The sequence below is a fragment of the Gopherus flavomarginatus genome, chromosome 2 (assembly GCF_025201925.1).
Source record: "Gopherus flavomarginatus isolate rGopFla2 chromosome 2, rGopFla2.mat.asm, whole genome shotgun sequence".
NCBI classification, from domain to species: domain Eukaryota; kingdom Metazoa; phylum Chordata; order Testudines; family Testudinidae; genus Gopherus; species Gopherus flavomarginatus.
The window spans coordinates 16245276-16272520 of record NC_066618.1 but is presented as its reverse complement, the minus strand read 5'-3'; the positions used below and the strand labels follow the sequence as shown (position 1 = coordinate 16272520).

The 27245-nt window shown below is 45.3% G+C and overlaps 1 protein-coding gene across 9 annotated transcripts in view; it reads left to right on the top strand.

Annotated features, from left to right (window-relative positions):
• Nucleotides 1–27245, top strand: part of XYLB (xylulokinase) — a 144923-nt gene that overhangs the window by 41732 nt on the left and 75946 nt on the right. For all 9 annotated transcript variants that reach the window (XM_050941541.1, XM_050941535.1, XM_050941540.1 and 6 more), the window contains one exon: nucleotides 17916–18012. In XM_050941541.1, the coding sequence (XP_050797498.1) occupies nucleotides 17916–18012 (97 nt within the window). The remainder of the gene's footprint in view (nucleotides 1–17915; nucleotides 18013–27245) is intronic.

Below are 27245 nucleotides of genomic sequence, written 5' to 3'. Positions count from 1 at the left end.
GGTAATTGGGATAAAATACAACATGGTGTTACAAAAGGGAGATCGTGCCAGACCAACCTGATCTCCTTCGTTGAGAAGATAACTGATTTTTTTTTTTTTTTTTTTTAGACAAAGGTAATGCAGTAGATCTAATCTATCTGTATTTCAGTAAGTAATTTGATACAGTTCTACATGGGAAATTATTAGAGAAGATTGGGATTAATATGAGAATTGAAAGGTGGATAAGGAACTGGTTAAAAGGGAGACTACAACGGCTCACACTGAAAGGTGAACCGTCAGGCTGGAGGGAGGTTACTAGTGGAATTCCTCAGAGATTGGTCTTGGGACCAATTTTATTTAACATTTTTATTATTGATCTTGGCACAAAAAGTTGTGCTAATAAAATTTGTGGATGACACATGGAGGAGGACTGAAATATCCATACAAAATCTGGAAGACCTTAAAAACTGGAGTAATAGAAATGGGATGAAATTTAATAGTGCAAAGTGCAAGGTCATGCATGTAGGGACTAACAACAAGAATTTTTGCTCTAAGCTCAGGATTTATCGGTCGGAAGTGACAGAAGAGGAGAAAGACCAGCGTTAATTATATTACTATTACTATGAGCCACCAATGTGATGCCTCTGTGAAAAAGGCTAATGCAGTCTTAGGTGAGGTATTTCCAGTTGAGATAGGGAAGTGTCCATTATACAAGGCACTGGTGAGATCTCATCTGGAATACTGTGTGCAGCTCTGGTTTCCCATGTTTAAGATGAATTCAAACTGGAACAGGTGCAGAGGAGGGCTACTGGGATGATCTAAGGAATGGAAAACCTACTTTATGAGAGGACACTCAAAGGGCTTGGCTTGTTTAGCCTAACCAAAAGAAGGCTGAGGGGAGATATGATTGCTCTCTACAAATACATCAGAGGTCTAAATACCAGGGAGGGAGAGAAGTTATTTAAGTTAACCACCAGTGTGGACACAAGAACATATGGATATAAACTGGCCAGAAATAAGTTTAGGCTTGAAATTAGATGAAGTTTTCTAACCATCAGAAGAGTGAAGTTCTGGAACAGCCTTCCATGGGGAGCAGTGGGTGCAAAGAAACCCTAACTGGCTTCCATACTAAGCTTAATAAGTTTATGGAGGGGGTGGTATGATGAGATGTCTATAATGGTATGTAGCTATGCTGCAACTGCTAGCAGCAAATATCTCCAGTGCCCAGTGATGGGATACTAGATGAGGAGGTCTCTGAGTTACTACAGAGAATTCTTTCCCAGGTGTCTGGCCAGTGGGTCTTGCCCACATGCTTAGAGTCTAACTGATTGCCATATTTGGGGTCAGGAAGGAATTTTCCCCTGGGTCAGATTGGTCACCTTCCTCTGCAGCATAGAGCACAGGTCACTTGCAGTTTTAAAGTAGTTTAGATGGTGGATTCTCTGTAACTTGAAGTCTTTAAATCATGGTTTGAGGACTTAATTAACCCAGCAAGTGTGTTCCCACAATTGTAGATGATTTTAAAACTTATCAGGAGCTGTTAAAGAGAATGTGTTAAGGACTGGAATGTGGCAAGTCAGACATAGCGGTTGAAGCAGGAGTTGAGAGCTGGGAATTGGAACCAAGGTTCGGAACCAGAGTCAGAGACTGAATGCTTGATCCCAGAGTCAAGCCAGAGCCAGAGTCAGGAGTCAAAACCAGAGGTCAGAACTGGAGTCAAAGGCTGAATGCCAGAGCCAAGCCTCAGACCAGAGTCAGAGCCAGGAATAGGAGCTGGGTTATCTGGAGTCAGGGAAGGCAGGGGCAGGGCTGGGTCTGAGGCAGGAGCAGAGCTGGAGCAAGTCTGGCATAGGACAGGAGTGGAACTTGTACAAGGCAGGAGCAGAAGCTAATGCAGCCACAGATGAATGCTTTGAGCAGCCATTGTACTACTGCTGCTGCTGGGCTTAAGAGCTGGTCTGCTGACTCTTCCAGCCAATCAGGTGGGGCAGTCTACTACAGGTCAGCTGTGCTCGTTAGGTTGCCTAGAGGTTAAGCTAGTACATAACTAGGCTAGCTGCAAGTCATTACTCCTGACAGAATGGCAGTGATCATTTCCCTTGGAGTTTGTTCAAAAGAAAACATACAAGCTATTTGATAATCTTCAATCAGATGCACAAAGTAGAATATCTCTTCCAATTATTGAGGGAATCCTTCAATTTACGGGCTACTCCAGCATCCATCATAGCAACCTCAGAGGGCTGAATGCAAATATCAAGTCCCACCAAAGGGATTTGAATATTTCTATTTGCAAAAACTCTTGTGGTTACTGCAGTTAATGAAAGATCTAAGTGGGAGGTATTGCAGGCCCTTCTAAGAGAAAGAGACTCTCCAAAATTTGATCTTTTTGGTCAAAATGTTTATTCTTCTGCCTCTCTTCAGGTTATAATTACAAATTATCTAACTAAGCTGGTGAAGTATAATTATATCTAATGGGATAGAGCAACAAAATTATTAGATAAACTACATCTCTACCCCCATATAACGTGACCAGATATAACACAAATTGAGATATAACGTAAAGCAGCACTAGGGGGGTGGGGAGGCGCTGCTCACTCCGGCAGATCAAAGCAAGATTGATATAACGCGGTTTCACCTATAACGCGGTAAGATTTTTTGGCTCCCGCGGACATTATTGTATCGGGGTAGAGGTGTACTTGCAGATCTGAAAGAGGAATCTAAATCAATTTGTTCACGGGAAAACTCATTGCTAAGACCTTTTTACAAACAGCCCTGGATTCTGCTGACATGAGCTAGATCAATGGCTGTAGGGTTTACAAGGAGAAGAGGTTCATGGATATCTCATTTGGGACTCCCTGAGGAGGCCTAAACAACTGTGCAGGGCTTACCATTTGATGCAAAGGATCTCTTTAATTAAAAAAAATGGATGAAACATTGCACTCCTTGAAAGACACTCAATCTGTACTTAGTTCTTAGTTCCCAGATTTTAGGAGGAAGCATTCTAATCTTCAGTTTTATTCTAGATGGACATCTGAGCCGATCACTTTTTTGTATTTTTATCATCAGAAACAGTAGGATCAGATGAGAAAGAGGTTGAGGTTCCAAAGAGAGAGCCCACCCTCACTATCTGGAAGCCAACTCTCTTAGTTTCAGAAACAGCAATTTTGATGTTTCAGCTGAGGATACGAGACTAGAATTTGCAGAGTTACACCTTCCTCCCTCCTTTTTGTTCCTACCTTTTTTTCCCCAAGGAAGCCTAAACTGCAGTTACATCAGAATTAGGTCATCCAAGAGGAGTATACCCTCCAACTTCATTCCACACCTTCCTGTGGCACCCCATGCTCCATGTCCCTATTCAAGGACCAATCTCATATGAGTCAAATGTGGCAAGAAATATTCTCTGCTGGAGTTGAGCTCAATAGGGCTAGTGCTATTAGCTTTCAACAGAAAAGGATTTTATTCCGCTTATTTCAAAAAAGAAAGAGGGTTGGTGGCCCATACTAGAACTGAGACTTCTGAATACTTACGTAATGTGCGCCAGCTTTTCCATAGTGACTCTTGCATCTATCATACCCCTTCTAGATCCCATGGACTGGTGCAGTACCCTCAACTTGCAGGACACATACTTTCTTATGCTGTTATATTCATTGCATAGGAAGTTTCTTCACTTTGTGATATCACTCAGTCACTATCAGTTCAGAGTCCTTCCATTTGGCCTTTTAGCTATACCTTGAGTATTCACAAAATACTTGTCAGTAGTAGCAGCAGCTTAGGGTTAGGGTTAGGGACCTGGTGCCGAGCATCTCCTCAGGCATCATGCCTCCGCCCCCCGGCACTGACATTGCAGTCGGCACTGGCTGAGAAAACCAAGTTGGCACTGACCATGCCAACTAAATCAACACCACATCTGACAGCACCAATGAGAGCGCCCCCATCGGTGCTGACGGCACTGACATCAGAACTGCCACAGAAATTATTGCAAGAGAGAGACTTGGCTATGTCATCAGCACCGCAGTCTCCACTACTTGGTACTGAGGGCTCTCCCTTAAGTTATAGAAAAGATCCCCATGTTTCTCATGGCGAGGTACACTTGTCCAGTGATGATGATGATGTGCAGGAGCCATGCACTTGCTGCATCACTCATCACCAAAAGACCGACGACTAACCTGGAGCCAGATGGGTCCTAAATACCCTTATTACCAGCTGGCCCAACCATGGTAATGGATCACCATAGCTGTATACACAGATGGCCTTCCCAGTGCAATGGGCACATTGGGAACTCTGGGCAACTTACCAGGGCCCCCAGTCCAGGCCACCCACGGCTCAGAGGTGAGCTGAGGTCTAGTCCCACATCTCCCACCCCGCAACCAACAGACGGTCAGGATGTTGGGGACAACACAGAAACAGCCACTGATCAGGAAGCGACATCTCCTGCTCACAATTCTTCCTCCTCCCTGGATGAGGCAATCATGCCAATGCCACATACCTCGGTGGATGACTTCAAAACAGTCCCAGGAACTGTTTTAAGTGGGTTGCCCAAAACCAGGACATCCCAATGGAGGAAGTGCAGACAAACCAACACAAGCTGGTACAAATCTTACAACCTTCATTCACTTCCAAAATTGCTCTGCCCATCAATGATGCAATCTTAGAACCAGCAGAGACAGTCGGGCAGACACCAGCCTCAATTCTGCCAACATGCAAAAGGGCAGATAGAAAGTATTATGTCCCTAGCAAAGGGATAAACTTCCTCTTTTCACATCCACCTCCCAACTCCTTGGTGGTCGACGCTGCTAACTGTGGCAAACAACTACAGTTTCAATCGACCCCATATGATAAAGAACACAGGAGGCTTGACCTCTTTGGATGAAAAATTTGCTCTTCAATGACATTACAATTCTGAGTCGCCAACTATTTGGCCTTGCTGGCCAGATACGATTATGATAATTATGGGAAACTCAGCTCATTCACAGCGGAGCTCCCTGAGGAGAAACAATCACAATTCCAGGCCATTGTAAATGAGGGTCAACTCTTAGCTAAAACAGCCCTCCAAACATCTTTGGACATTGCGGACATGGCAGCCAGAACCATGGCCATGGCCGTAGTCATATACCGGGCATCCTGGTTGCAATCTTCTGGCATACCTAAAGAACTCCAAAACAGGGTCAAGGACCTACCTTTTGACTGAGAGAAGCTCTTTTTGAACAAGAGAGACACGGAGCTCCACTCAGTGAAGGATTCCCAAGCCACCCTTCACACTTCAGGGATCTACACTCCACCTGCGAAGAGAAGATGATACCAACCTTATCAGACAAACAGGGATTCCTCTTTCAACAGACAGCAACAACAGTGACAATACTAGAACCAAAGACATCACCATTGAGGTTGACACCTCAAGCTCAACCGTTGACTTCTCAATCGGCTCTGCCCAAGCCACAATTTTGAAGTTTTGGTCGAGGGTCTGGACGAGCTCCATCACCAGGCAACGCTTTCACCTGATTCGTCCCCATGCTTTGGCCACTGCCTTCACTCATTCTACCATATCTGGATGTCAATAATAATGGACCAACGGGTGTTAGAGATCGTACCCCTTTATCTCCCGATCACCTACACGGCTCCCCTCCCCATCCCTCTTCAGGGACCCTTCTCACAAACACCTGCTATGACAATAAGTCGATCATCTTCTACAACTAGGTGCCATGGAATGAATACCTTCATAATATATGGGGAAGGGGTTCTACTCCCACTACTTCTTGACCCAGAAGAAGAAGTGGGGATGGAGACTTATCTTATGGGGGAGAGATAGCTCAGTGGTTTGAGCATTGGCCTGCTAAACCCAGGGTCGTGAGTTCAATCCTTGAGGGGGCCACTTAGGAATCTGGGGCAAAATCAGTACTTGGTCCTACTAGTGGAGGCAGGGGGCTGGACTCAATGACCTTTTGGAGTCCCTTCCAGTTCTGTGAGATAGGTACATCTCCATATATGTATATTTTTTTGAATCTCAGGAAACTCAATAAGTTCGTATGCAGTAAAAAGTTCAAAATGGTGACCCTGGGCACAATACTTCCAGTGCTGCAAAAGGGGGACTAGTTTTCAGCATGTGACCTCCAAGATGCTTATTTTCATATTACTATGCACCCTACTCACAGGAAATTCCTGCATTTCACAGTAGGACATGAACACTTCCAATACAGAGTACTACCTTTCGGCCTATCCACTACACCAAGAGTTTTCTTCAAACCGTAGTGTAGTAGCGGCACATCTACACAAACGGGGAATAATGATTTTCCCTTACCTGGATTATTGCCTTCTCAAAGACCCAACTCAACAAAAAGCACTGGACTCGGTCCAGACAACGATCACACAATTCAGGGATCCAGGGCTGCAGATAAATGAATGAAAATCCACTCTAATCCCTATCCAACAACTGGATTTAATTAGGGCACATCTCAATGCCATAGAAACCAAGGCATCCCTGCTCCTGAACAGATTCACAACTCTGACCAACCTTATCTCAGAGCTAAGAGTAAGCCCCCAAATACTGGCTCGTCCTCTCCTGTAACGGCTGGGACACATGGCAGCCACGACATTCATGGTATGACACACAGGACTACATATGCACTAACTACAGGGCTGGCTGAGCTCGGTATGCATACCCAGCAAGTACAGCTTGCACAAACAACTTACAGTACCACCCCATGTCCTGAACTCTCTACACTGGTGGATAAGACCAGAAAATGTATGCAAGGGCATCCCGTTCCAACAGGAACCCCCATCAGTAATAATCATGACAGACGCCTCACTGGGGTGCCCATATGCACCTGCGCATGGTTCAGGCAAACTGTCTCTTGCAGAGACTCAGCTACACATCAATCTACTAGAACTACGCATGTTCCACAATGCCTGCTGACACTTCCTACTGCACATAAAGAACTAATCTATTCGCATCATGACCGACAACATTGCCTGCATGTTTTACATCAATAGACAAGGGGGCGTGCAATCTCACTCACTGTGCACCGAAGCCATGAAACCACAGAATGGTATATACACCATAACATAAACATTTCGACCTCCTACCTTGCTGGCTGTCAGAATGTGATGGCGGACACGCTAAGCAGGTACTTCTTTCGAGACCACAAATGGGAAACGAATGGGAGACTCTTGCTTTCCGTTTTCTGGTGGTGGGGCATTCCCTTCATTGACATGTTTGCATCCCCAATGAACATCAAATGTGCAGTGTTCTGCGGGAGTGGGGGTGGGATCCTTGTCACTGGGGGACGCCTTTCTCATCACGAGATGCACAACTCATGTACGCTTTCCTACCAATTCCAGTGATATCACACATGATATACAAGATACAAACAGACAAGGCCAAAGTTATCCTCATAGTCCTGACGTGGCCCAGACAAGCATGGTACCCTTACCTGACGTGCATGGCGATATGTGCCCCTTGAACTCTCCCTCGTTGTCCAGACTAGCTGTCTCAGAACAACAGTCACACTCTTCACTTGCATCCAGAGAAACTCCACCTACAAGGGTGGCTTCTGCATGATTCCATGAACTAGCCTGCTTGGAACAAGTTAAACATGTGTTACTAAACAGCAGAAAAATGACCAAAAGATAATACTTACCTTCAAAAATGGAGAGATTCTCCTCCTGGTGTCAAGAAAAACACGTGATGGCCTCCACAGCACCACTACCATTAGTGTTGGAATATCTACTGGAGCAGAAACTATCAGTTTAGCAACGAGCTCAACCAAAGTCCATCTTGTGGCCATTACTGCATTCCATATTGAGATTGACAGGAACTTGATCTTTGTGCTCCCAATTACTTAACACTTCCTCGCAGGTCTCCAGAACATTTACTCAGAAGTTTGCGAACCTGGGACCTCAATCTGGTGTTGAAATGCCTCACCAGACCACCATTTGAACCCTTAGCCACCTGTTCCCTGCTGCATTTATCCATGAAAGTGTCCTTTCAGGTTGCCATTACTTCTGCCAGAGGGGTGAATGAGATCATGGCACGCATGGCCGAACCTTCTTACATAATATTCTTCATGCTACTGGTCACGCTATGTCTGCACCCAAAATTCCTATTGAAAGTAATATCAGCATTCCATATGAACCAACCAGTCCATTTTCCCACATTCTATCCCAGGCCTCATGGCACTCCAATGGAGGCCATTTTGCATACATTGGACGTTAGACGGGTGTTAATGTTTTACCTGGAAAGGACTAAACCATTCTGAAAATCTCCTAGACTTTTTGTTTCTATTATCATGCATTCAAAAAACTGCGCAATATCCACTCAGTGATTTTCTGAATGGATCTCCATATGCATTCAACAGTGCTGTCATATTCGGAACACGGATCCTCCTACGCACCTCAGAGTGCATTGGACATGATCTGTTTCTACCTCGATTGCGTTCCTCAACAATTTTTCAATAATAGAGATTTGTAGGGCAGCCACTTGGGCCTCTGTCCACACATTCGCTGAGCACTGTGCACTCACTCAAGACTCCAGAGGTGACACCATAGTTGGCCTAACCGTACTTACCTCTACGACTCAAATGAACTCGAAGGCCCTCCTGCCTTCTGAGGAGCATTGCTGTACAGTCACCTGAAGTGGAGCATCCACAGGGACAGCACTCAAAGAAAAAGAGAAGGTTACTCACTTTGTGCAGTAACTGAGGTTCTTCAAGATGTGTGTCCCTCTGGGTGCTCCACTATCCATCCTTCTCCTCTCACTTTGGAGATTGCTGCTAGGACTCTATGGTAGAGAGGGAACTGGAGGGCTTGGGTCGTGCGTGCGCAAGATGCGGTGCCAACAGCACCGCAGGACACCTACTGTGCACGCGTGACCCATGCAGACACTACTACCATAAATCTCTGATTGATGGCACCAGCACCTGAAGTGGAGCACCCACAAGAACACACATCTAGAAGAACCTCAGTTTCTGCACAAACTGAGTAGCCTTCTCTTCCTGGCCTACTCAGACATCCTTCAGTATGCAAATTCATTTCCAGCTAAATACATGAGCGTTCTGACCAGTCATTCTTCAGTTACATACAGGGCAATGCCCGCACATTCTTAGTTCCAGCCTTGTCTCCCACAAATGTGAGTCTTGTACTGTCCAGCTATCTACAGAACAATGCAAGCTCGCAGAAAGTCCATCATTTCATCAAAGAAAAATGATAATGAACCAGCCTTGTTATCTGAAATGGTGTTTCCCACACACAGTAATCAAAACACATTGGTTAAGATAAAACAAAAGATAAGTTTACTAACTACAGACAGATAGAATTTAAGTGATTACAAGTGATGATGCAAAAAATTCTGGATTGGTTACAAAAGAAAATAAAAGGGTAAAACACAAGCTAACTTAACAAGCTAAATGAACTTAAAAACAAAAGTTGTTGTCTCACCATACGCTGCAGTAAATTTCACTGGGTGGGTCTCCTTTTCAGCCTGGGATCCCTCCCCCCAGTTCAGTTGTTTGAGAGTTGTTCATGACATGAGCAGGGATGAAGGAGGAGAGAGATGAAGTGGAGGCCAGTGTGTCTCATTCTTATACCACTCTTTGAGTTTTATCCCCAACTGGGTGGAGGTGAAGGTTGAATTGTCATTGAGAGGAAATGTAGATTTCTTGTTCACACCTTCCCATTACTGGAGAATGACTGCTTAAGTAAGTGATAGCTCTTTAACACCTGGCTGGGTGTTAGTCTGTTCTTTGTTCTGAAAAACTGGTTTAGGCCTTCTTTTGTTAAACTTTAAGCATGTTACAGCAAGGCTGTACATAATAGAATCTTCTAAGTTCACATACAGTGCTGATAACACATATTGTACCGGACAATAATGTTAAGCAGATCATGAGTTTTCAAATGATACTTCACAAGGCATACTTTGTACAAAATTTATCATAGTCTTGTAAAAGTGGTGAACGTAATAGTATAGACTATCACTCATGCTTTATCCAGATTAAACATCTCTCCATCTGATGGCATGGAGAGTCTCTGGTTAATGTCAGCAGGTATGAAGTGTTCAGCAGAGATGCAGAGAATCCTTTCAGAAAGCAGAAAACCCTCAACTAGAAAATCGTATTGAGTGAAAGTGTTTTTCCATAGGGAAGAGGGCAAGACAATGTGACACTCTTCAATCATCCATTCCAGTAATTCTGGACTATCTGGTTTATCTTTCAGCATCATTATAATTTACTTGGCAGTGATTTTGGGCCTGTCATTTGCCCTGTTCAGATCTCTTCCATAAGAATCTGTTGCAGATGTTTCTGCCAGTAAGAAAGATACTAACTTCATGGGATTTGAACGTAATTCTTACCTTTCTAGTGGAACCTCCATTTGAGGTTGTCCTCTTGTTCCCTTCATCATTTATGTATTAAAGCTGTATTGTTGGTGGCTATTCTTCTGCGTAAAGAGTAAGTGAAATTCAGGCACTTATATCACCCCCACACCACTCGTGGTTTTACATGCAGACATAGTGACTGAGCCCTCACCCTACATTTATTCCAACAATGGATTCAGACTTTCATGTTAATTGATATATTCAGTTTACCTGTATTTTTTCCAACATGTCACTCATCTTCCTGTGAATCTAAACTTCGTATATTGGACGTTAAGAGGAGGCTGTTGTATTATAAGACCATTCAGAAGATCTCTTTGACTATTCATCACATGTGACAGTACATCTAGAGGTAGACCAGTCTGATCTCTGCTCACAACCTGTTTAAATGGATTGTGGACAGTATTAGAATATCATATGATATTAAAAAAACGACTATTTCTAGTTCATGTTACCGTTCATTCCATGAGAGCCTAGGCTATGTTGGTGGCATGTTTCAGTAGAAAACTAATTGTGGAACTCTAGAGCAGTCACATGGTTCTCAGTGCATATATTTACCAGTCATTACTCTCTGGTGTCAGCATCAGGAGCTAATGCACAAGTTGGGAAAGCAGTTCTGCAATTTTTATTCAGATGAGTTCCTAGCTCCCACCGCTTGGAACCAAATTGTTAGCTAAACACCGTGACCGAGATCCTCATACACAGAGACTCAAAGACAAAAAACACAATTACTTACCTTATAGTAACTGTCATTCTTTGAGATGTTCTCTGCATGTGGATCCCATGACTCGCCATTCTCCTCACAACTCCCTCCATCCCTGCCACTCAGAGACTCTTAATCTGTATTCTGGGTGGTGGAGGAATTTATGGTAGAAACTATCCTTTATACCCTGGGGACAGAGTCCAAGGGTGTGAAAAACGCATATGTGATCCATAGTGGACAGAACTGATAAAACTGCCAAACTCCTGTGCAGAGGGCACATACACACTATGAGTGAGATCCATATTGACAGAACATCTCAAAGCACAATGGTTCTTCTTCGAGTGATTACTCATATCCATTCCAGTTAGGTGTGCACGCCGCGTGTGCACGTTCATCGGAAGATTTTTACCCTAGCAACTCCGGTGGGCCGGCAGGTCGCCCCCTAGAGTGGCGCCGGCATGGCGCCTGATATATACCCCTGCCGGCCCGCCCGCTCCTCAGTTCCTTCTTACCGCCGTGTCGGTCGTTGGAACGGTGGAGCGCGGCATAGCTGTCTTCCACGTCCCTAGCTCTCCATTGTCTCGTGTTCTAATAGTTGTATATAGTTATAGTTGTAATTAGACTTTTTAGTATTAGTTGTTAGTTGTAGTACTTGTTGTAAATAGTTAGCGGGCTTGGGCGCTAGCCCTCCCCTGCGCCCGGTGCCGGGCCCATGCCCGGCTCGCCAGGGTTTAAACAGTGCTCGGCCTACAAGAAGCTGATGCCAACGAGCGATCCCCACGACACTTGCCTGAAGTGCCTTGGGGAATCGCATATCTCTGAAAAGTGCCGCATTTGTAAGATATTTAAGCCAAGAACAAAGAAGGAGAGGGATCAGTGCTTAAAGACCCTCTTAATGGAAGCAGCGCTTAACCCTCCAGCCTCGACGCCAAGCGCCGGCTCCACTCCGGCACCGGACCGCTCCGGCACCGGGAAGACGCCGCGGCACTGGCCTTCCCTGGCATCGGGCCCAGAAGCAAGGCCTTCAACGTCTGCCACTCCAGCCAAGCAGATGCGGACGGAGCGCCTGGCACTGTCTACTGCCGCGGCACCGATGATAGGGATTCCGTCGACTCCGGGCCCGGGAGTTCCATCGAGTCCGGTCCCTCACAGCTCCCCCATGAGATCCGGGGTCGAGCTAGTGGTTCCCTCGGCGCCGGAGACATTTGCTTCGGCTTGGGACCTGATTGCTTTGACTGAGCCTACGCTACCTCAACCCCCGGTGCCTCCGGTGCGGGTTCTGCAGTCAAAGGGCAAGCCTACGGCCTTACGAGCTCCATATCCGGGTTCACCGACCCGGCACCGATCCCCATCAAGATCCCTGCACCGTGGACGATTTCGGTTGGGACGCCGCTCGCAGTCCCGGCACCGCTCCCCGCGGCGGTACTAGTCGTACTCGCGGCGCCAATCCACTTCACGGAGGTCACGGTACTCCCGGCACCGTTCTGGCTCGAGCCACCGCTACCGGGACAGAGATTCCAGAAGCCGCTCCCGTCGTCGGCGTTCGGCATCCCGGTCGACCTCCCAGCACCGCGCTGGTAGTAGGTCCCGGTCTCGATCCCGGCACCGGTATGACTCCCGGCACCGAGTAGGTCGACGTCGTCTAGACGGAGGGACCCGTATCAGTCCCGTTCGGCTCCACCTTGGCCATCCTGACAGCTGTCTGTCTCCTCTCACACAGACAGCGCGTATGCTATGGATGCGGACAGACCTGCTGCTCTCTTCCAGGAGCCCCCTCCGCAGGAGCATGGACCACAGCAGTGGGGCTTCTGGACCCCCTGGGCATACCATCAAGCCCAAGGGCAGCAACAGGTTCCCCCACCTCCAGCAACGTCAGAGCACAGGGCTCCGGAGGCCACACTGTCTCGTCCTCCCCAATCCCCTGCACAGGAGGGATTGTCTCACCAGTGGTACCCTGACCTCCCTCCAGAGCCGGAAGCATTGCTCCAGATGGAGCATCTTGCAGATCCACTCCTGCTGGGGGTCTCCTCGTCATCCTCCCCGGATGAGGCAGTGGCTGGAACAACATCCACCAGCCATCCTCCGCTCGACCTCAGAGCACATCAAGACCTCCTCCGGCGCGTGGCGCAAAACATGAATTTGCAGGCCGAGGAGGTCTCAGAAATTGAGGATCCCGTGGTGAGCATATTGTCTGCAGATGCTCCCACTCGTGTTGCCCTCCCCTTTATACGGACCATTCAGGCCAATGCTACTACCATCTGGCAGTTGCCGGCATCAGTTCCCCCCGTGGCACGTGGCGTGGAACGCAAATACATGGTGCCCTCGAAAGGGTACAAGTATCACTATGTCCACCCACCCCTGTGCTCCGTCGTCGTACAATCTGTGAACGAGAGGGAGCGTCACGGCCAACAGGCCCCGGCACCGAAGTCTAAAGAAGCGAGGCGCATGGACCTGCTTGGCCGAAAGGTCTATTCTGCGGGCGCTCTCCAGCTTCGGGTGTCCAATCAACAAGCTTTCCTTAGCCGCTACACTTACAACAGCTGGGCGGCAGCGGACAAATTTAAGGAATTGTTTCCACAAGATGCACGTCAGGAATTTGCGGCAATCCTTGACGAGGGCAAGAAGGTGGCACGTACTTCTCTGCAAGCATCCCTCGATGCCGCAGATTCGGCCGCCAGGACTCTGGCTTCTGGTGTGACCATGCGCAGGCTTTCCTGGCTTCAAGTCTCTGGTCTTCCTCCGGAGCTCCAATACACCATTCAGGACCTCCCGTTTGAAGGCCAGGGCCTGTTTTCGGACAAGACCAACCCCAGGCTGCAAAGCCTTAAATACAATAGAGTCATTATGCGCTCTTTGGGGATGCATACACCAGTCACCTAGCACAGATCCTTCCGGCCTCAACAGCAGCGCTGGCCCTACCCTCAACCTCGCCAGAGGCAGGACTTCGCCAGATGCCGAAGTAGGAACGGCCGGCGTAGACAATCGGGCAACCAAGGGGGGCAAAACCAGAGCTCCTCCAAGGCTCCCTCTGGCCCAAAGCCTTCATTTTGAAGATGCGCCTGAGGGCGATGCACCAGTTTCCCTCCCGGATCTATCCCCGCCATTCTCCAACCGTCTTTCGTTTTTCCTCCCGGCGTGATCCCGACTGACATCAGACCTTTGGGTCTTACGCACATTACAAGCTGGATACCATCTGCAGTTTGTTTCGCACCCCTCCTCCCGCCCCCCTCTTCCGTCGCTCTTCAGGGACCCCTCTCACGAGCAACTCCTTATTCAGGAGGTGCGGACGCTCCTCGCCAAAGGAGCCATAGAGGAGATTCCAGAGGCCCAGCGGGACAAGGGGTTTTACTCCCGTTACTTTCTGATCCCCAAAGCCAAGGGAGGCCTCAGGCCTATCCTCAACCTGCGCGAACTCAACAGATACGTCGTGAAGTTGAAGTTCCGTATGGTATCCTTGGGGACCATTATCCCGTCCTTGGATCCTGGAGACTGGTACGTCGCCCTCGACATGCAAGACGCGTATTTTCATATAGCCATCTTCCCGCCGCACAGACAATTCCTTCGGTTCGTGATCAACCGCTGCCACTGTCAGTTTGCGGTCCTCCCGTTCGGCCTCTCCACGGCCCCGAGGGTGTTCACCAAATGTATGGCTGTAGTCGTTGCCCACCTCCATCGCAGCCGCATACGTGTATTTCCATACCTCGACGACTGGCTGATTCGTCCTCAGCCATGTCCGCATGGTCAGCAGTCTCTTTGAGAACTTGATCCTCATCCTCAATATAGAAAAGTCAATGCTAATCCCCACTCAGAGGATAGAGTTTATCGGAGCACTTCTGGACTCGACTCTGGCCAGAGCCGTTCTTCCTCTAGCAAGGTTCCAGACCTTGACGGCCATTATACGATGGCTGCAGTCAGCACTCTTGACCTCCATACGTACGTGCCTAACTCTATTGGGCCACATGGCGGCTTGCACGTTTGTCACGCGGTATGCGCGGCTGCGCATGAGGCCCCTCCAGTCCTGGCTGATCAGTCAGTACCGTCTGGCCAGGCACTTTCTGGACGCGATTGTTACCGTTCCCCAGGACGTATTAGGTTCCCTGAGGTGGTGGCTGGACCAGTCCGTGGTATATGCGGGGTTGCCGTTCCATCTGCCCCAGCCTTCAGTGTCCCTGACAACAGACGCCTCAGATCTAGGTTGGGGGGCCCATCTCGGAACCCTACGGACACAAGGTCGGTGGTCACCTCACGAATTAGCCCTCCACATCAACGTACGGGAACTGAGGGCAGTCCGCCTTGCTTGCCAAACATTCCATCTTCAACTTCAAGGTCGCTGTGTCTCAGTATTCACCAACAACACAACGACCATGTATTACATCAACAAGCAGGGCAGTACGAGGTCCTCTGCCCTGTGTCAGCAGACCGTGAGGCTCTGGGACTTCTGCATAGTCCACTCCATTCACCTCATCGCGTCCTGCCTTCCTGGGGTTCGGAACACGCTGGCGGATCATCTGAGCAGATCTTTTCTTTCCCACGAGTGGTCCCTTCACCCGGACGTTGCCCTTTCGCTCTTCCAGAGGTGGGGATGTCCCTGGATGGACCTCTTCGCGTCCCGAGGGAACAGGAAGTGCCAGATGTTTTGCTCCTTTCAAGGCCAGGAACCAGGTTCTATAGCAGATGCCTTCCTTATCCCCTGGACGACGCATCTGTTCTACACATTCCCTCCTTTCCCGCTCGTCCACAAGGTCCTTCTGAAGGTGTGCAGGGACAGGGCCCGCTTGATCATGATAGCTCCAGCGTGGCCCAGGCAGCATTGGTACTCCATGTTGCTGGACCTGTCTCTGGCCGATCCTGTCCCCCTGCCCCTTCACCTGGACCTGATCACTCAGGACCACGGCAGGCTACGTCACCCAGACCTGCAGTCCCTGCACCTCACGGCGTGGCTCCTGAGTGGCTGACCCGGTCCGAGCTCTGTTGCTCAACTCCAGTGCGGCAGGTGCTCCGGCAGCAGGAAGCCTTCTACCAGAGCGACTTATTCAGTGAAATGGAAGCACTTCAGCTGCTGGTGTGCGGAACGCAGTCTTCTCCCCGCTCAGGTCTCTACTGCCATTATCTTGGACTACATCTGGTCCCTTAAGGAACAGGGCCTGGCGATATCATCTCTTCAGGTTCATCTGGCGGCCATCTCCACTTTTCACCCGGAGGAGGATGGCCGATCGGTGTTCTCTCACCCTATGGTGACGAGATTCCTTAAGGGATTGGAACATCTATACCCCCAGGTTCGACGCCCTACCCCTACCTGGGACCTGAACCTAGTTCTCACCCAGCTCATGTCCCCTCAGTTTGAGCCATTAGCGACTTGCTCCCTGCTCTATCTCTCCTGGAAGACTGCCTTCCTGGTGACCATCACCTCAGCCAGGAGGATGTCGGAGCTCCGGGCTCTCACCGTAGATCCCCCCTATACGGTGTTCCACAGGGACAAGGTCCAGCTGAGACCGCACCCAGCCTTTCTCCCCAAGGTGGTCTCAGCCCTTCATGTCAACCAGGACAACTTTCTCCCTGTATTTTTCCCAAAACCCCACTCCTCCTGCAGGGAACAGCAGCTCCACTCGCTGGACATCCGTCGAGCGCTTCCGTTTTATATAGACAGGACCAACCCATTCCGCAAACCCCCCCAACTCTTTGTGGCGGTAGCGGAATGGGCCAAGGGGTTACCTGTTTCCTCTCAAAGAATCTCCTCGTGGGTAACGTCCTGTATCCGAGCCTGCTATGACGCGGCTCATACTCCTCCGGGTCACGTGACTGCGCACTCTACCAGAGCTCAAGCGTCATCGACAGCTTTCCTTGCCCACGTACCCATCCAGGAGATCTTTAGGGCAATGACCTGGTCCTCCGTTCATACCTTCGCTTCCCATTATGCCCTGGTCCAGCAGTCCAGAGATGACGCGGCCTTCGGCTCTGCAGTGCTCCATGCCGCGACCTCTCGCTCCGACCCCACCGCCTAGGTAAGGCTTGGGAATCACCTAACTGGAATGGATATGAGCAATCACTTGAAGGAGAAAAGACAGTTACTCACCTTTGTAACTGTTGTTCTTCGAGATGTGCTGCTCAGATCCATTCCACACCCGCCCTCCTTCCCCACTGTCGGAGTAGCCGGCAAGAAGGAACTGAGGAGTGGGCGGGCCGGCAGGGGTATATATCAGGTGCCATGCCGGCACCACTTTAGGGGGCGACCTGCCGACCCACTGGAGTTGCTAGGGTAAAAATCTTCCGACGAACGTGCACGTGCGGCGCGCACACCTAACTGGAATGGATATGAGCAACACATCTCGAAGAACAACAGTTACAAAGGTGAGTAACCGTCTTTTATTGTAAGGTAAATAACCGGTTTTTACAAGGGAGTAATCTCTCTTTACCACAGTGAATGAATCAATGAAAAGGATTAGTTTTCGTTTCCTTTTTTTGTAGACAAAAGGACAAATTTAAACTCTTCTGTGTATGACATTACTTAGTACATCTGATTTCTCTAATGTACCCCAGAGAAGATAACGTACTCGAGGCGAATTTCATAAGCAGCTGTTGGTGTTGAAGAATAAATGTAGAAGAATTTACAACTGACATTAGAAACACTCCTCATCATGCACTGATTTCAGGATTGAAGGATTTGCCAAGGTTATGGGCTATATTTTGTCTGTCATGAGCTTCTAGAAGTGCTATATATGTGATTGAAGAATAGGAGCAGAGTTCTGGGTGCAGGCGTCAGGGTGAAGACAAAGATAATTAACTATAAATCTGTTTTTTAAAAAAACCAGACCCCAGCCTTGTGTTGTTTACTACATAAGATGCCTGTTAATTTAATGTATTCCTCTGATACAGGTTCCAGACTTTCCAAAGGAGGTGGAGATACGAGCATTGATCGAAGGACAGTTCATGGCCAAGAGGATTCATGCTGAAAAGCTGGGATATAAAATCAGTAAGTGTGATTAGAAACAAACAAACAAAGAAACAGCAGAGGCAATGGAATCTCAGGGCTTGGCTACACTGGAGAGTTGCAGCGCTGGTGAGGGGGTTACAGCGCTGCAACTCAGGATGTGGCCACACTTGCAAAGCACAGCCAGCGCTGCAACTCCCTCGGGTGTAGCGATTCCAGCGCTGGTGATGCAGCGCTGGTCAGCAAGTGTGGACACCACCAGCGCTTTTATTGGCCTCCGGGGTATAAGGAGGTATCCCAGAATTCCTGTCCACAACAAACCAGAAGAATGGCTGAACTCCGATCTCCCCATAGCGACTTGCTAAAAGACAAACACAGCTGCTCTGTGCTCCAGCGAGCGAGCCAGCGAAGGCAGGAGAATTGCTTTGGAATGTTCAAAGCTGTTTGCTTGAGGAGAGAGGGGGGAGGGGTAATGTTGAGCAACTGTTTATGTGGTCTGACGGCTATTTAGGAGTGCATAATTAGCATTTAGTGAATAAGAGACAGGTGGGGGAAAGGTCAAAACTTTTAAAATGATTGAAGGTAGGCACTGTGTATTTTCCAGTCCTTAGAACTTGCAAGGCAGGGAGCTGAGAACAGTGTCAGCTCCAAAAATCCACTCTCTCTGTCTCCTCCATGCTCCCTGTCACATTCCACCCTAACCCCCTCTTTTGAAAAGCACGTTGCAGCCACTTGAATGCTGGGATAGCTGCCCACAATGCACCACTCCCAACAGCGCTGCAAATGCTGCAAATGTGGCCACACTGCAGCGCTGGTAGCTGTCAGTGTGGCCACACTGCAGCGCTGGCCCTACACAGCTGTACGAACACAACTGTAACTACCAGCGCTGCAGAACTGTAAGTGTAACCATGACCCAAGTCGAAGCACTAATAGAGTGGTTCTGACTGTAATGCAGATGATAAGATTGTTATCTTGCCTGACAGGTATTGAAACTGATGTGAGTTTTGACTTAGGTTCTTGTTAAATGCCATTCTTGACTATGCAGAAAGGAGCCTGATTCTAGCAGATGCTGATTTAATTGGGGTGATGAGAGTCTCTCAGAATCAGGCTGTAGATTATTTCTTGAGGTATCCTGGATATTTCAATGTATTAGGCTTCACTAATAACTTTTAAACTAGAATTTTTGTTAAATGAGAGGAAGGGTGGTCTTGTGGTTAAGACACTGGACTTGAGATTAATACATCTGTGTTCAGTTCCTGGTTTTGCCCTAAGAATTTCTTTTGTGACTTTGAGCAAGTTACTTAGTCTATCCGTGCCTCGGTTCCCCATCTGCAAACTAGAGATAATGATATTTCCTTTCTTTCACCCTTTGTCAGTCTTGTCTATTTAAACTGTAAACTCTTTGGGACAGGAACATTCTCTTACTTTATGTTTGTACAGCATTTAGCACAATGAAGCACCAATCTTGGCAAGTATTGTAATGTAAATAATAAATGGTAAATTTTAGGAAAAGGTAAATACATTAAAAAATTGTAGGCTTAAGTTTTTGCCTGTTGTTTTCTGCCATGTTTGTCTTGGAGACACATGCTTCTTTTAACAGTACTGTATTAATTTAAAACTAAATAATTAAAGTCCGCCCCTCAGTTATCCCTTGGTATCAGTACAATTGAGAATAGAGTGGCTTAGGATGGCCTGTATTTTTGCTTGGCAGGGTACAGTTAAAGATTTATATAAAAATAAAGGTCACATTTGAGATAGGTAAAGAAGCTAGTGGTAGATCCACATTTAAAAGGGGGACACTGCAGTAGGTGATGGGGATGGGGAGGCATGTCTGATGCCACCAGCTTCAATATTAACATAACATACTCTCTCCCTAAATTAAGGTGTAAACATAAGTCATCATCACCCCTGTCAGGCAAAAATGGGCCTTTACCATTCTCCAATGGTCAGTAGACTTTGGGCTATTTTACACATGTTGAGGAAACATGATGTACCAAGAACACCTGCCTCCAAGCCCTTCCCACCAGATCTGACATTCAAATCTAAGAACTTTTCACAAAAACATCTCAGCTGATATCTTCCATTGTTGTATTCAGTGCAGTTGTAGCTGTGTTGGTCCCAGGATGTTATAGAGACAAGGTGGGTGAGGTAATATCTTTTATTGGACCACCTTCTGTTAATTGTCTTGTCTCTCTCTCATCAACAGAAGTTGGTCCAATAAAAGATATTACCTCACCCACCTTGTCTCAGTCGATATCAGCTGTTATGAATTTAGGTCTGCCCCACCCTTGCCCTTGAACCTTGGATTGCAATCACAGTCCTCCTGCTGAGGCAGACTGGATTGGCCCCTGGCCAGAGCCTACAAATATTGCTCTTCAGTTAACTAGAGGGGTAGCTGCTGAGCTACAGAAAGCATCCCCTTTGGCAACACTGAACTGAAAAGCTGGATCTGGAAAAAAAAAACCCTGGGTCTCCTGCACTGCAGTACTGCTCCTCCATTAGTCTCGCCTTTTTTTGATGATTTAACATCCCATAACTTCTGTTTTAAAGCAATACTTTAGCTTATTACAACATAACTCCCTCCAGATGAATATAGTCCAACATACATGTTATACTGTGTTGTTATCATTTGTGCTGAGGCAGCACCTATATGCCTCAGTGAGGGATTAGGACTCTATTATGCTAGGCACTGTGTCTGTGTCAACCCAAACATTCCAAAATTATAAATCAGGTCCCCAAAAGTAATGAGATTGGCTTAAAAATAATAAGATATATGCTTCTCTTTTATATACCTGTGGGGTCCACTTGGGGCATGTTTTCAAGGTGTTCTCCACAGCCATGAGGACTAAAACCTTTTTCGAAAAATGAAAGCTGAGATTTTTGTGTTAGCATGTGACTCTAGGAACTGGGACTTCAAGAAAAACATCAAATATCATGAGACTCATGGAAAAAAAAATCACAAAATTTGACAATACTGCTTTGTAAATACAATAAAAAAGATGCTGTGTAGTGGAGACAACACACCTGCTTATTTGTGGAAACATTAAAATACATTGTATTTTAAATGTCCATGTATACCTCATTCTTGAGGATGACTATTTATAATATCTGAGTGTGACACTGTCCCTTGAATTGTATCTTCCCAACAGATGTTATGGAACATTTTGATTGTTTTGTTGCATCAAGATAAACTTTCATCTATGTAATAACTAAACGATGAGTTTAAAAAGAACTACTTGCCCTTATTGCTAATTTTACGCATTTCCTGCTTTTTTCCCCAGTGCTGTTATTTATTTAAATGTGATGCTCTATTTCTGTAGTGATGGCATTCTCTCAATTTTTTTTTTAAAACAGTTCTGAAATGGGAAAAATACAGTGTGTTTTATGGTACAGATATGATCATAGTACTATAAATATGTTTAGTTCCCCTGCACACAAGATACTCTTTATCTTGTTTGTTTTGGTAGCTATCAGTTTTTATTCTTGTAGTGATTCTTGATGAGGTATTTAAAAGTCTGTTTATCTTTTGGAAGATACTAGAGTCACTTGTGTTCCTTAAATATAGCATCCCATAGCACATTTAGGCCTTGTGTACCTGGGGGATTTGCCCAGCTTCCAGGAATTGAGTTGATTTACATCCACTGCTGTAGTTGCATCAGTGCAAACTGCAGCTTTCCTTAATCTACACTTTTGCACAGGTGCAGCTACAATGGTAATTCCTGCTAATTCCCAGAATTGGGACAAATTCCTCAATTTAAACAAGGCCTTAGGAGGAGATAGGGTTGACATGATCTACCACAATATACACCTCTTTATAGTGTTTTGAAATGTATAGGGACCAATTCTCGGTGGTACAAATGAACCAGAAAACCTAAGAATTTCTCCTTCCAGCCCCAGAATATGGGAGTCACAAAGAGTATGTAAAACTATTTTTGTATTCCGACCTTCTCTGCCTCTCAGTCCTGTCTCAGGTGCAGCTTGGTTAGACCCAAGAATCTGGGCCGTAATCTTAAATGTAATGGAAGATGGATAAGCCAGAAAGGATAAACCTGAAAACCTTGGAGTTTGAAGGAAACTTTAAGGATATTTCCTGTCTGCTAGAGTTCATGGATGAGTAACATAAACAATATAAACATTGGATAATCTATTATAACTTTATTTCATTTTATGAATTAATTTAGCAACTTTATAGGAAAACTGAAAATTTCTTTTCTTTCTAGAAACTGGTTCTGTAGTAGAAAAAACATAGTGACACTGAGAAATCATAGTTTGTTTATTTAGTTGTGTTTTCAGTTGCACCTATCTAAAACTCTAGGTGCATTTCATACTTAAAAAAAAATCTTTAGCAAAAGTCTAATTGCAACAATCTTAAAACAACCTTGTACTTGCCATGTGTATATGTTCATGTGTGCACATGTACAGATTTTTGTATACAATTTGTTTATGTACCAGGAGAGGGCGGTAGATTCCATCTCATGATTTTTTTTTAAGTGAAACCAAGATACATATTTTTTGTCTCAACCTTGTTTTTAAAACTGATAAAGTAACCAGATGATGCTTGTGAGAAAAGTTAGACCTTGTATAAATCATGATTTAAAGGCTTTAATGTGTTTGTCATTGTGTTACAGTTGTTTCAATTGTTTTCAATCAGATTTCAAGGGAAATGATTGAGAAACACCCTATATCCTGTTATGATTATTTACTTGATAGGTTGGTAGAGTGTTGCCAACCCGGAACAAACAAATGAAGCTTGCCCTGCTCCTGTTCTTTATATCCTCTAATTCAGTGATCTGCAGAGATAAGGAGAAGGCTTTGTGTTCCTTTTCTTCTCTGGGTTTTGATTGTACTAGAAATAGAGTGACAAGACAGCAAATGTGAAAAATCGGGACAGAGGGTGGGGGGCAATAGGAGCCTGTATAAGAAAAAGACTCAAAAATCGGGACATCTGGTCACTCTAACTAGAAAAGGCTTCTGTTTTGTCACTTCTCTATTTTTATGGCCATACCCTCTGAAATTTAATTTCTGCTCAACAATTAGCAGTTCAGAGATCAGATCCTAGACCTGTCTGATGTATAGATTGTGGACCTGTTGTGATAAAGCCCTGCACCTCTTATATGTCCTCTGAAACCAAAACCCATGGCACCTTTATAGTGAAAATTATGTATATGTAGCCTCCTGATACAGATAATCACAGCTGCTTTAAAAGTGTCAGTAGGTTCAAACTGATCAGGCAATCTGTACTGTACTTGATTACCCTCTTAGAAGCTTATCCTGTTCCCATGGAAGTCAATTATAAAACTTACATTAACATCAATAGAAGCAGGATAAGACTTTTACTTTGGCTGGGGATCTTACATGTTAGGGAGCCCCAATCAGGGTTTTTATCCTGGTTTGGGGGAATCCAGTGTTAGTGGCAGTGTCACTAGCTACAAAATAAGTAATCTAGGCAGTGAACCCTATATCTGCCCCCAGCTGAGTCAAGTGTGTTTTGGACATTGAAGGAAAACTATACACGTGGCGGAGAGGGTTGGGGAGTTACTGTGAAGTTGACAGACCCAATCAGTATAATAACTTCTATGTATTCGGAAGTGCCCATCAGTGACTATATAATGGTGTAGCTTTCTGACATTGCGCTAGTGTGATTATTAGTTTAGGTTTTTAGGAGTCTGATTTTCACCATCTGTCATCCAAAGAATAATGGAGATGGATATAATGTTCTGAGCTTTATATGCTAAAACATTTATATTAAAACCCTTTATCTGTATTTATTATATATTACATTGTCCCCTGAATGTGGGAATCCATTGCTTATGTTACCCTACTAACTGTGTGAACAGTACACTTGCATGCTTAAATATTGATGGCTGTGGCACCAGGCATGCCCACTTTTTTGCTCTTTTTGACATTACATCATAATGTCTGCACCAAAATGTCACACTGTTGGGACTTAATAACACTGCAACATGACACAAACAATTATATGCCCAAATGTCAAATCTCCACCAGGAATATTTTGTGAACCTCTCTAACTCCAGTATAGTATCTTTTCCCCTCGTTTCCCTGCTAACTGCTGGGAGGGAAGATGGATCCATTTGGTGTGCCGAGTCTTTGTTTATTGACTGTAATTTAAGGTTTTGCATGCCAGTACAGGTCCGTCGCATCTTACGCTGGGGTTACGTTCCACAGTCAGTGCATAAAGTGAAAATCGCGTATAGTCAAAATTACATTGAGTGTAATGGCGGGTGGAAACGCCCGCATTACAGGTACACTATTAAAATTATTTTTCTTTCTTTTTTTTTTTTTTTTTTTTTTTTGCTGACAACGTAAAGCTGAAATTGCGCATTTTAAATGCGCGTAAGATGCGACAGACCTGTAATACATTTTAATCTTTTTAGAAGGGCTCTTGCTGTGTCTATCATATATAACTAAGCTATTGTTGTATGTAATTTAAGAAGCTTCATTTAAAATTAAATTAAAATGCAGAGCCCCCCCGGACCGGTGGCCAGGACCTAGTTAGTGTGAGTGCCACTGACAATCAGCTTGTGTGCCACAGGTTGCCTACCCATGTTCGAGGGTTTAACCTCGCCATTGTTGTCACAGCAATGAAGCATTTGGCAGGTGTCTGCCAAAAGAAACCAGGCTTGACCCACCTCGTCAAGCCACCAAGCCTGCCTGCCTGCCTTGAAGGGGGGGAGAAAGGGCACAACAAAAAATTGTTTAACCTTGCCATTGTTGTCACAGCAATGAGATTGAGACCCTATATTTAAAAAGAAACCAAAGCAGAGATCAGTGTGAGGGCAAATTCCAGTGCATCTAGTGGAATTTCCCTCCTTTCTTCAGATATTCTTTTACTCTCTACTTGGTTTTTCTTGGTGCAAAACTGCTGAAAAAATGCTGAGCAAATGGACCAAATGGATCCATCTTCCCTCCCAGCAGTTAGCAGGGAAATGGGGGGAAAAGATACTATACTGGAGTTAGAGAGGTTCACAAAATATTCCTGGTGGAGATTTGACATTTGGGCATATAATTGTTTGTGTCATGTTGCTGTGTCATTAAGTCCCAACAGTGTGACATTTTGGTGCAGACATTATGATGTAATGTCAGTCCATTTGATGATGAGGTGACTCCTTGGCTCTGCAAAGCTAGAGACCACTAGTCCTAGGGGCATTCATCTCACAATTTTTCCCTCAGCCCATAAAACAGAATTTCTTCCTAATGGTTCAGCATATCATGTTTCAGAGTGGTAGCCGTGTTAGTCTGTATCAGCAAAAACGAGGAATCCTCATGGCATCTTAGAAACTAAAAAATGTATTTGGGCATAAGCTTTTGTGGGCTAAAACCCACTTCAGTGTGAGTTATTGATAACTTTCAGTGGCTTCTGTGTTTACCTATAGTTACCATCATTTGTTTTGCTTATAGTAACCAGTATCTAACTTCTACTTGATAAATTATCACAAGCTTTTGGGAAACCTTAATGCCTAAAGGTACTATATTGAAAGCTTATTCTATCAACTTCTTTACATTCATTTCTGAAGAATCTCGCTACTTGAACTGTAATTACGTTACATCTTCCTTCCTACCTGAAAAAAGGAAACTTGTGAAGGAGCCATTTTGTAGCTGCATACAGATTAAATTGATGTTTTTGCCCTGAAGGATTTAAATTTCTTAAAAAAAATCAATACTAAAATGTTGTGTTGGCTGCTTGCTTGTTTCTTGCTGTTTCTCAGAGTTCTGATGTTGTTTCAGCAGCTTGAGTGCGGGAGGCTCCTGTGTCTGAGGCCCGCTGCTTCATGAAGCAAATGACAACAGCTTAAAATAATGCAGAGCTCTTAACAGCAACAAAAGCCTCTGTTTAACTACCACATGTGCAGTGCAAGCTTCCTACAATGCCCCTTGCCAATACACCTCAACCTTTCTCTGTGGGGAGAGGATTATTAGCTCTAGAGGTGAGAGAGATTAGTTTTACCTTCATATTAATTAAAGGCATGATCCTGTTCCCACTGAAGTCAGTGTCAAAACTCCACAGGCTCCCAAATCCTTACTGATGAAACTGCCCACAAGAGTCCTAGTTGTGATGTGGGGATCAGCTTTTCAGCATTCCTCATCTTATATCACAAGCACAGATAGCAATGACTTCTAGTCATGATTGACCAGGGCTTGGATTTGAACCAGTGACCTGGACGTGAAAGGTTTGTTAGTTGAGCCATCTAGTCCACCCAAAGAGCTGCTTTTTCATCTGGCAGAGGGAAGTAACAGAATCAGTTTAATTTTTTTTTAAAGCACTTACAGATAAAATGCCTCCAAAGGAAGTGACCTAATGTGTTATAAGGAAGCAGCCTACGTGCACTAGAATTTTTTGCATTCATTGTCTTGCTTGGAATTTTGTTGTTGTTATTCTCTTGTTATCATCAGAAAGGAAACACAGCTAAGACAGAAAACCTGGACACTTAAAGAGATTGGAAATTGCATTATCTGCCTTTCTTTTGACAATAGATAAGATGCTGTCATTGTCTGAATAATTGCTTTAATGTTTAGTCAGAATAATGCCAAGTATTTAAATGATGTGATTCTTGTGCTCAGATGATTTTTTATTCTGTTTTGGTGGAGATACTATTCACATAGCCTCCTAAAAAATGGTCAGGCTATCAGTGTACTATATCTGCTAGGAAACTGCATGGAATCATAGAAATAAAAAATGTTAAAAATTTATTAGGTTATCTAATGCATCCTCTATCAGTTAGGGACTGTTTCCTCCAATATATTTTCTAGTGCTTTTTCCAGTCAAGTTTTAACTGACGCTGGTGAGGTGGCGCCTATTCCTTGTTTTGCAAAGCCATTCCACAGCATAAAATATTTCACTGTTAGGAAGCTTTTCCTAATATCCTTGTATTTTCTTGTCTGGTTTAAATCCGTTATTTCTAGTTAAACCTCCTCATATCACTGTAAATACCTCCCCTTTTTTGGTGCTTGTAGCATTCATAAAATACTACAGTTATTATAGTTGTTACTTGGCTAAGCTGTACATATTTTCTACTTTAAACTTTCCTCCTATGTCCCTCCATTTTTCTATTTTGGTTGTTCACAATGTGAAGGAAAAGATTGGACTCCAGTCAGCTCCCCAAGCGATTCTCCTGTTCTTCTAATTGTCACAAACAGGTCACAGTTAATTCTCCATTTACTTGTCTCAGGTGTCATGGCTTTTCTTATACACTTGTCATTATGTCACTTTTCATTTATGGATCTCAAAGTGCTTTCCAATTGCATCAGCCCAGGTT